The 9786-nt window shown below is 35.4% G+C and overlaps 3 protein-coding genes across 3 annotated transcripts; all 3 read left to right on the forward strand.

Moving 5' to 3' along the window:
* Nucleotides 1-935: 935 nt before the first annotated feature.
* On the forward strand, nt 936-4123 carry LOC130999926 (uncharacterized). Its single transcript, XM_057925627.1, has 9 exons — nt 936-1163; nt 1696-1871; nt 1958-2007; nt 2088-2157; nt 2247-2352; nt 2809-2875; nt 2979-3054; nt 3140-3438; nt 3795-4123. Exons 2-9 carry the CDS (start codon nt 1712-1714, stop codon nt 3876-3878), a joined length of 912 nt encoding a protein of 303 aa, XP_057781610.1. The 5' UTR covers nt 936-1163; nt 1696-1711; the 3' UTR covers nt 3879-4123.
* A 506-nt stretch (nt 4124-4629) lies between these two features.
* On the forward strand, nt 4630-7585 carry LOC130999930 (uncharacterized). The gene is made up of 5 exons (XM_057925636.1): nt 4630-4770; nt 4898-5075; nt 6220-6557; nt 6878-6944; nt 7379-7585. Exons 1-5 carry the CDS (start codon nt 4679-4681, stop codon nt 7385-7387), a joined length of 684 nt encoding a protein of 227 aa, XP_057781619.1. The 5' UTR covers nt 4630-4678; the 3' UTR covers nt 7388-7585.
* Nucleotides 7586-8365: 780 nt separating this feature from the next.
* Nucleotides 8366-9111, forward strand: LOC130999931 (uncharacterized). Its single transcript, XM_057925637.1, has one exon. The coding sequence runs from the start codon at nt 8528-8530 to the stop codon at nt 9029-9031; it is 504 nt and encodes a 167-aa protein (XP_057781620.1). The 5' UTR covers nt 8366-8527; the 3' UTR covers nt 9032-9111.
* The last annotated feature ends 675 nt before the right edge of the window (nt 9112-9786 follow it).

Raw genomic sequence — 9786 nt, forward strand, 5'->3', positions numbered from 1 at the left:
TGAGACATAGCGAATAAATTTATTTCAATTTACTATTGTTTGTGGTGCATTTTTTTTTGGTACGAGGAACGGTTAGAAAAATCTTACTGTGCAAGAAAACCAAAGTAATGGTAAAGTGGCATTAATTTCATTTGATATAAGATTGTCATTCAAGTTTCAACACTAATATTTTTTTTACTTACATCCCATGCTATGACGATTAACAAAATAGAACATCTATTTATCAAAAAATTTAATAAATATAATAGTTGTTATAATTATTTATTTAAATTGTTAGTTTTTATATATTTTTTTATATGATATGATAAATAGGTCAGGTACGATTAACCCAAACCCGAAATGTGGGTACTCGTATCCAAATGTAATCGAATTCTAGTATCCAAACTCAAGCCCGCACAATTATATGGGACGGTTAATATGAGTAACCGTAATACCGCAAAAAAAATACTTATTAATCATCATGCATAATGCAATAAATAACCTTACATAGAATGTAGTGGACGTAAATGTGGATAATAAAAAGGGTTAATAGTGTTTTATGTCGCGTTTTTCACAAAGTGTCCCGAACTTTTATTTTCTCATAAAAAAACCCGAAACTTTCAATTTTTTTTCATAAAATGTTCCGTTATACAAAATTCGAAGACGGAAAGATGATAAAAAAAAAAATCAAACTTTCACCGTTTTCCAACAATGGTGGTTCTCAGTATGATTTTCCAACAATGGTGGTCCCAAAATATTTCATTCGGCGAGATAATTCATTTTTTTTGTCACCGAATTTTGTATAGTGAGATATTTTATAGAAAAAATTGAAAATTGAGGATTGTTTAGAAGAAAATGAAAATTCAAAACATTTTGTGAAAAACGCTGAAAGTTCGGGGCATAAAACACTATTAATCCTAATAAAAATATAAATGGCCCAATTACTAGTAAAAAAATATTTCAAAAGCCAAAAAAATTAGGCCCAAACATCACTAGGAAAAAAAAAACCTACATCTTTTTTTAATTCATCACACTCGCACGAAACCTAGTACCTCAGTCCAGAGCAGCTCGGCCTCGACCACTCTTCCGGCCGCCGCTCCTCCTCACTCTTCCCGCCGCCGCCGCCGCCGCCGTTCCGCCTCAAAGCTTTCTGACGGTGTAAATCGCTTATAATCAGAACTGAGGTGACATATTTTTGTTAATAGGATTTTTCAAGGGAACCGGGAAATGAAACAGAGTCAGATTCGAGTGATGTATAAGAATTATAAGCTTAGTTTTGAAAATTTAACTGCTGATAATTATGGGCGTACAATAAAGAGGCGCTAAAGAAGAAAGCTCGTTTCATGATTTTGTATTTTGAAATATAACTGATTCAGACGGTTTTTGCATCGCATTGCATCTATGGTTTTTAATTATTTGTATTTTTCTTTCATTGCTCAACTGATATATGTAAGTGAAGTGAACAATTTTGTAGTTTTTGAACAAAACTGATTTGGTAGTGCAATTGTTTGTGGTCTTTGATTACTGATTCCACAATATAATACTTGCAAAAGCCTATGCTGGTTCTGCTATATTACTGCCACAAGATGAAATCCCCAATTCAAAATTTGGCGGTAAAATTGTTTGTGTTCTTACATAAATGTCTCCAGAAATGAGGGAGTGAATCATTTATTGATTAGTTTATCTGCTGCTGTTGGTACAATTTTGTTTTTACAGAATAAACAACAAGAACATGGCTGCTGCGAGTGGAACCAATGATTTATCTTCAGAGATGGAGCTGGATGCTTTTCGACGCCTTTTTCCTCTACGTTTTCACGAGCGACATCTTCTTGAATCTATAAGGCCCGACGGGCGTCCCCTTGGAAGGGCTAGAGAGACTACGCTTAGTCTTGGTTTGTCACTCTGTTTTGTTACCTCTCATTTATTATACTGCCAATAGCTGATACCCTTGCTGAATATCCAACATTTGAAAATCTAGGAGCTGTTGCATCTGCTAATGGATCAGCTCTAGCAAAGATAGGATGCACTGTAAGTGTGTTGTTTCTTATGGGCTCGAGACTATTTGAGTTATTTGTGAGCACTAATTGAAAGTTCTACATCATCCTCAGACTATGTTGGCTGCCATTAAATTGGAAGTCATGACTCCAACTATAGAGGCACCTGATGAGGGATGCATAGGTAAACATATTATTGTACTATCAGTTTATCGCATTTTAAACGTTCTTTTCTTCTAATAATGTTAGTAAGTTGATACTTGTTCTTTGCAGCCATTGACTTCCACATGCCTCCAATTTGTTCTCCACTAATTCGCCCCGGCAGGCCTGCAGATTTGGCTCCGGTGATATCGAAGCAGTTGTCTGACACCATACTGAGGCAAGAGATCATATGACACTATTTTGGCATCATTAATTCATGCACGTTGTTCTTACTGTACAGATACACACATTTCACACACAAAATAGTGTAATAGTGTAGTAGTTGTGATAATATATGTATTTATATAGATTATGTATGGGCACTTAAAATGCATTCGATTCTGTCTTGATAGAAAAAAATCATTTAGAATGTTGTGTTCATTAGTAATATTTGCATATGAGTGTTAATTGAAATCTATAGATCTTCGGGTTCATACCACTTACGTTAAAATATATGTGCCTATCTTTCTTACATTCATATTTTGACATGTCATAATAATCTATATGAGTATGCGTGGTCATGTCATTGGTGCATCATATGCTTAAACATCTCCACGATTCCTCCTTTGTTTTAACAGAAAAGTTAACATATGTATCATACCATCAAATTTTCTCATTGCCTATAATTGTGCAGTTCTGGCATGATCGATCTGAAAGAGTTATGTTTGGTTAGCGGCAAGGCTGCTTGGATGGCCTATCTGGTAAAGTATATTCATTCAATCATTTAATTTCTCCTTACTAGCTGAATTTTGGGTTCATGCTTCAACTATCATCACCTAACACCGTAGGAAATGACTCTTGCAGGACATATACTGTTTGGATGCTGATGGTGCTCTTTTTGATGCAGCATTACTTTCCGCAGTGGCTGCCTTCTCGCATTGTAAGTTTTACCTGGGGACTCCACTTGATAAAGTCTACCATGTTTGCTTTGATTATCAACATTCTAAAGAAACTCCACCTTGCAGTGCAAATTCCAATAGTCTCTCTCAATGATGATGGAAGAATAGTTCTTGTGTCTGAGGAGAATGGCAGATCAAAGAAGGAAAAGAAACCTGTAAATGAGGAGAAGATCAAGCTTAAGATGAACAGTCAGCCATTCTCCTTAACATGCATTCTTCACAAGAACTACATTCTAGCAGATCCGACCTCTGAGGAAGAGTCCATCATGGAAACGTACCTGACAGTCGTGCTGGATACGAATCATCAGCTCGTGTCTCTCAATAAACCAGGTGGACCAGGTCTAGCAAGCACATCATCAATCCAGGTGAACTTCGCCTCGTTTTTTTCCTGTGCTTTCATCATTTCTATATCAGAATAATTATCTTTTGGGCGAAGAAGCATTGGTGTGCTGTATTAAATTGAATAACACTGTGTAAGATCATTTCTTTCGGATAGCAGTTTCCAGTTTGCAATGAGAAATAAGTCGATATATATATGATCCCACTTCCCAGTTTGATGTTGTCGTTGTTTGGACCAATCTATCAAGCATGTTTAAGCTTTATATTTATTCATGTAGCAATGCTTGTTGACTTTGTCCGATCAAAAAAGAAAAAAAAAGAAAAAAAAAGCAATGCTTGTTGAAATTGGACAGATGTTAATAAGAAATGTTGTTGCCTGCAGGATTGCATAATATTAGCGCGAAAACGAGTGAAAGAACTTCAGCAGATCTTGAATGAAGCAGTTTCTGATATGGAAGTTGACTGAGTTTTTGGATGAACTTGATTTTAGTTTGTAGTTTTTCTTTATAGTATTATTTTTTAGAGTTTTTTGATATATTCTTTTTGCTTTTTCTGTATGGTTTTTGTTGTAGTTGTAGAAGAGAAATGATGATACCTTAGGGAGATCAGAAATATGTTCATACAATACAATGAGTTCATTTTCACTGGGAAGTTCTATGAACTTCTTCATATTGTCTTTGATGATGGAAATGCGATTTTAAGTTTCAAAAACGTTTTTATGTTTCAATACAGTTTACACTCTTGAGCTTAATTGTTCTCTTTTTTACTTATTTTTTGGAATTTGGGGCTTCTTTAGCTCCATAATAATTACAAGAAAGAGTTGTGTCATAGTAAAAAGTCATGTTTACTTTGATGGATAAATTTATCCATGAAAAAAGAGATAACAAAATTTATCTTTTTAAATTAGATTTCGTGGAAAAAAACAATATTGTGACATACTCTTGGCGGACAGAAGAAATATTGGCTATTAATTTGTGAAAAGTTACTTGAATAATGATAATTGACTAATCAAAATAATTTAATAATTAAAGTTTGTATGCAAAATAAAAAATTAACGATAGTTGAGTTTCCAATGAAAAATTTCCATATGTGGTGATGCGTATGCATTTTTACTTTTGTGTGGTGAGAGTAAGTACTCACAGCAAAATTTTATACGTAGTATAAATATTTGAGAGAAACTGAAAATAACCAAAAAGGAAAAAAGAAAAGCTCAGAATTCAAAACGGTCCCGCCATTTTCAAAATACGAAAAAGCAAAAACCAAAAAATGGTGTCCAAAACTGTGGAAGTTTCATTTCCTTCAAACATCGAACGCAGCGTCGCATCCGCGCTTCTCAGTCTCTCCTCCTGTCCTTCCGTGTAAGGGATTCAATCGCCGTTCAGCTCGGATTGATCGTTTTGTTTCCTCGGTGTTGCTTTTGATAGTTAAATTCCCATCGTTGATTGTGGTTTTGACTTGAGTTTTTTTTTTTTTTTTTCTTCACAGGGGAATGAGCGGCGGCGACGGTGACAGTCCAGAGAGCCTCGAGAGCACGGCGATTTCCGCCCTCAGAAGCGGCGGATCGCCGGCCGAGGTGGAGGCGAGTGTGGATGATGAATCGTCGAGCGCTCAGCAGCTGATGGCGGCGGCGTTTGTGTCCGGATCGCATGATCTGAAGCTGAAGGTGATCTTCTGCTCCTCATTTTGCTTCGGTTTTGTGGAGATCTCAGCTGCTTGTGGTGTTTTTGAGCTTGAAATTTCTGTTTGCTGCGTCATTTGGATTAGACTACTACAATTTCGATTTTCTGTATTGTTGCTAGTAGCTGATTGAGATCAGATTTACTTTCCTCTGAGCTTGAAGCTCAAGTCAAGTTGATGAGCTGATTGTTCGTGATCTCTGATGATACTTGCCAAATTTGAACTGCCAATTGATTATAAATCTATCAGAAAATTACCGATTGATTGTAAATTGATATTTAATTCTCCTCTTATTTTAGTACTATCTGTCCTCTCCAGTTTTGGTATGGATCGCATGTGAAGCTGCGGTTTGTACAATTGAAATGCACGTAAAACGGATTATGTATTTATAAATGAATAAATCCCGAAAAACTACTCTGTTTTCGAATTCATGGATGCTATTTTGAGTATATTATTTAAGCCTTCTTTTAACAATGAGATCGTTATTTGTTCAATCAGTGAAGATTCTGACTGTGTGCTATGTTCTGATCTTAGTCCTTACAAATTTCCTTCCGCGTTAAGAGTTTCCTTTGCTTGTAACAGTTCAAGTATGTTCAGCTTTAGCTGGCCTTTTTCTGTTGCTAAGATTCAAACGAATTGTGTTTTTAGAACATTTCTGGCTTTCACAAGAATTTATCTCTTAATTGTGATTTCTCTTGCAATAATTGGTGAAGTTCTCTGTCTAATGCTCTCCTGCAGTTACATATTATGTTGAAACAATATTTTCTCTGCTCACACAGTCTGTTGTAGCTAAAATGTCCTTTCAATTTGGATTTCAACTCTCAAGCAATGCTTCTTTACTCTTTCACCACTCCTCCATGTAAATGGCTTAAGTGATCCTCAGATGCGTCAGAAATGCTCAAAAAGTATCTAAATCTGCAATGAACATTTCAAACCTCATCACAAGAAGTTATCTGTTATCTGTGTATTTTCTTGCTATAACTTGGAGAAGTTTTCTTATGCTCTCCCACAGATTACATATTATGTTGAAACATCATTAGCTCTGCTCACAGTCTTTTGCATTGGTAACTAAAGTGCACATTCAATTTGGATCTCATCTCTCAAGCAATGCTTCTTTACTTTTTTTGCAGATAGTGCAGAAGAAACGTTCAAAAAGCATCTACATCTCCAATGGCAAGAAACCGAAAACCAGCAGCAAGCCAGTAGCAACTCCTGCCTTTTCTGCGTCGTCTGAGACTTTTTCTGAGATAACAACTGAGGCTTCATCATGCCTTTCTAGCAACTCCAGTGGGCAAAGCCTTGGTAGTAAAACTAGTGCTGCTGATAAGGGGAGGAAGCCAGTTATCCCCAGTCACATGAGCCACAAAGCTGCAGCCATTATGAGGTTTCTTGCTGATGGAAGTGCTTCTGAAGTGATGATTCGTCAATTGCTCGGAGACAGCCCGTCCACGAGCAAAGCCTTGCGAATGTGAGTATCATCAATCGAACCCTTCTTATAAAAACTTTGATGTTTTTGATCATTGGCATTGTTAGTTTCTATAACTTAGGAAATTTGAGCAACAATGGTTTAGATGTTCTTTGTCAGTCTAGAACATTAAGGGAAATGTGAGAACTAGATAGATATACACTAAATTTGATGACTTCCTTGAGCTATCTTGGAACTTCTTTACTTCTTCTTTAGATTTATAACATCACATCACAGAGTTTGTTGAATTTAGATTTTCATTTGATTTGAATTTGTTTTCTGTGAATTTGATTACTAGTATAAATCTTGTTTGTTATGAACAGGTTGCTGAAGCTGCAGGCAGTGAAGAGATTTGGAGCTGGAGGCCGCTCTGATCCTTATATTTACATGGTAACTGCTAGAACTTAAATACACTCATCTAAATATAAATTAAGATTGAATTCTTTTTATTGCAAATTTATTATAAGAAAACAAGTGATAAAAAAAGATGACAAAAAAATTATCACATTTTAGTGGTCTCATATTTTCTATTTCATGTTTTTTAAGCTGAAAAAAATAATCTTTAATATGAAGAAATATTATCATATCATACTATCATGAATTGGAGTGGAAGTAAACAAAAAAAGATTGTTTTGAAAAATTATCTATGGAAAAATAGTGCAAATACTTTTCCACCCTTTTTTAATAAAAAAGAAGGCAACCTAAAATAAAAAGGAAATTTATGTGAACTCGTAGTATCGCCTTTATAAAGTCTATTTGCAAAATTAAGAGCTGGTTTCTTAATTTTCGCTTGTAATATTTGTCCTGTTTTTTCTTTTTTCCAGATTGCATAATTAGGTTACACAAATGGATCAAGTTATCTGCCCAATCAATAAAATATAAAAAATCAAGGTAATTTTTTTGAAATTCTTGCACGTCCCTGCCCAATACCTTAGGTATATTTGTTTATATTAGAAATATTTCTTTACTTGTAATTTGAGATTGAGATTGAGATTTCGTTACACGTAAGTGAAAAGTAGGAATTTTGTGCATCTCTCAATTATCACTCATTTAGATAGAAGGGTCGTTCCGGGATAATAACATCATAGATCTTGCATTTTACTATTTTATTTTCCTTTTTGAGTTGGGAAAAAGGCATCATTCTAATATTACTATGAGTATTGTATTTTTTTTAGGGGGTTATTACTATATAAACATTATTCTCTCCTATTCATAGTAATAAACCTTTTTATAATTTTTGATTATTTGCATTTTAAATGACGCTCTGAAGTTTATACCAAAACTGCCCTCATTAACTCTCATATGTCTGATTTTATTTTTCCACCACATAATGATTGTGTCATTATGATTTTATGTTTTCCACCACATAACTATTGTGTCCTTAAGGATAAATCATCTATATATCGTTAATTCAGATTAAGAATAATATCTTTTTATTAATATTTCCGCGATAAATCATCATTACTATTTACTACAATGAGACATGTAATAATAGAATGAGACATACCATTTTTAATAAAAATGGTTAATATATTGTAGGTGGAAAAAGAATTTTATGTTAATAATGATAATTAATTGTATTGTATGTGAATAAAATAACTTAATTAGTATATGAAGAAAATTTTAAAAATAAAAAGAAATTAATTCTTATGAAAGTTTCAAAATAGCAAAAAGATATTATTTTTTTATAGACGAAGTGAGTATCATTTTAGGCTTCATAGCTGAGATTCTCGACTGACTTTAACAGCATATGAAATTAATTATTCTTTTCCTTTATCTTCCCTCAACGAGCTTTATCATTTATGTAACCCAATTACCTCAATCCACCCAAAAGCCAAAACAATCACAACCCAAATCTCCATGCATAAATAATCTCAACACCTACCTCAATATAAATCAACCATCAACCATAACCACAACAAAAACAAATCACCCACAATTCCAATAAACACTTTTTTTCTTCAAAAAAAGCAATGGCCTCTTCCCTCCCCATTTCTCTCCTCCTCCACACACTTCTCCTCTTCGCAGTCCCAATCTCATCCTACCCTCTCGGCTCCATCTGCAAACAAGCCAAAAACCCTAATTTCTGCTACAATCTCCTACAGCCTCACGCAAACGCAAACCTACAAGACCTCGATCAGTTCGTGATCGACGCGACGGCGGCGAGCGCCGCCAAAACGAGCTCCAAAATCCAATCCCTCCTCCCCCAAACCAGCGATCCCAATCTGAAGGTGGTCTACACCTTCTGCTCGAACTACTACAGCGCCGCGCTCGGCGCCCTCGCTGCGGCCAGGGAGAAGCTGCGGGCGCGCGCCTTCCGCGACGTGAAGTCCGCCGCGGACACCGTCTCCGGCGACGCCGATGCGTGCCGGAAGGCGTTTGCCATGGCGCCGTCGCAGCCCATCGCCATCGCAGGTGATAACAATGAGTTTGAGCTTCTCAGTAATGTCTTCGTCGTCGTTTCTGGGAAGCTGTAGGCTCTTTTATATATTGGAGGGTTGTGTGAGGATTTGGTTGCTTGTTTGTGGAAGGAATAAAAAGTTGGCTGGATAGTGAAGAATTATGTTTGCAGCTACAAGGTTTTAAGGGATGTGATCGTGTTAATAAGGAGTGTAGTGTAGTGGGATTTTTAATTTTTAAGTCAACTAATAAAAATATTCCTTTTGTTATCGTAAAAATAAAAAATTAGTTATCATGAAGGATGAGAAATAGTTGGTTCCTACAATTTTATCTTTATTATTATAATTATTCACGGCCATAAAAAAAAATTAATCATGGATTGATCACATTTTATAAATAATTCACCATCACAAAGCTTCTCAACTATTGATCTGATTTTGTTCTTAAAAAAAAAAAAAAAACTATTGATCTGATTTTGCATACGATATTTTTGAGTCGTGAATTGACCTTATTTTCCCTGGATTTGTAACTACGAAGGTGTGTTTGGTATATAAATTGAGATCAAAGATGATAAATAAACTTACACAAATAAAACTTAGATAAATAATACTAGGGGAGGAGATATTAAATTGAAACAATGGTGTCAAATGGCCACATTGAACATGCAAACACAATATTTGGCCACTAATTGAAAAAACACAAATTATGGCCATTAATTAGGCAATATGCCTAATATACCCCTAATTGGGCGGACTGGGTAGGGTCAGGAATGCGGGTCGCGTGCCGGGTAGGATCAGGCACGCGGGTCGGATTAGGCACTTATGGCACTATT

This window comes from Salvia miltiorrhiza, chromosome 8 (assembly GCF_028751815.1).
Source record: "Salvia miltiorrhiza cultivar Shanhuang (shh) chromosome 8, IMPLAD_Smil_shh, whole genome shotgun sequence".
Classification (NCBI taxonomy): Eukaryota; Viridiplantae; Streptophyta; class Magnoliopsida; order Lamiales; family Lamiaceae; genus Salvia; species Salvia miltiorrhiza.

Bases quoted from the DNA above. Each gene is read 5' to 3' on its own strand.
- LOC130999926 (XM_057925627.1), top strand. From the start codon at position 1,712: ATGGCTGCTGCGAGTGGAACCAATGATTTATCTTCAGAGATGGAGCTG. The intron at 2,008-2,087 runs GTAAGTGTGTTG...CATCATCCTCAG, and splicing joins TAGCAAAGATAGGATGCACT to ACTATGTTGGCTGCCATTAA. The intron at 2,353-2,808 runs GCAAGAGATCAT...ATAATTGTGCAG, and splicing joins TTGTCTGACACCATACTGAG to TTCTGGCATGATCGATCTGA.
- LOC130999930 (XM_057925636.1), top strand. From the start codon at position 4,679: ATGGTGTCCAAAACTGTGGAAGTTTCATTTCCTTCAAACATCGAACGC. The intron at 4,771-4,897 runs GTAAGGGATTCA...TTTTCTTCACAG, and splicing joins CTCTCCTCCTGTCCTTCCGT to GGGAATGAGCGGCGGCGACG. The intron at 6,558-6,877 runs GTGAGTATCATC...TGTTATGAACAG, and splicing joins ACGAGCAAAGCCTTGCGAAT to GTTGCTGAAGCTGCAGGCAG.
- LOC130999931 (XM_057925637.1), top strand. From the start codon at position 8,528: ATGGCCTCTTCCCTCCCCATTTCTCTCCTCCTCCACACACTTCTCCTC.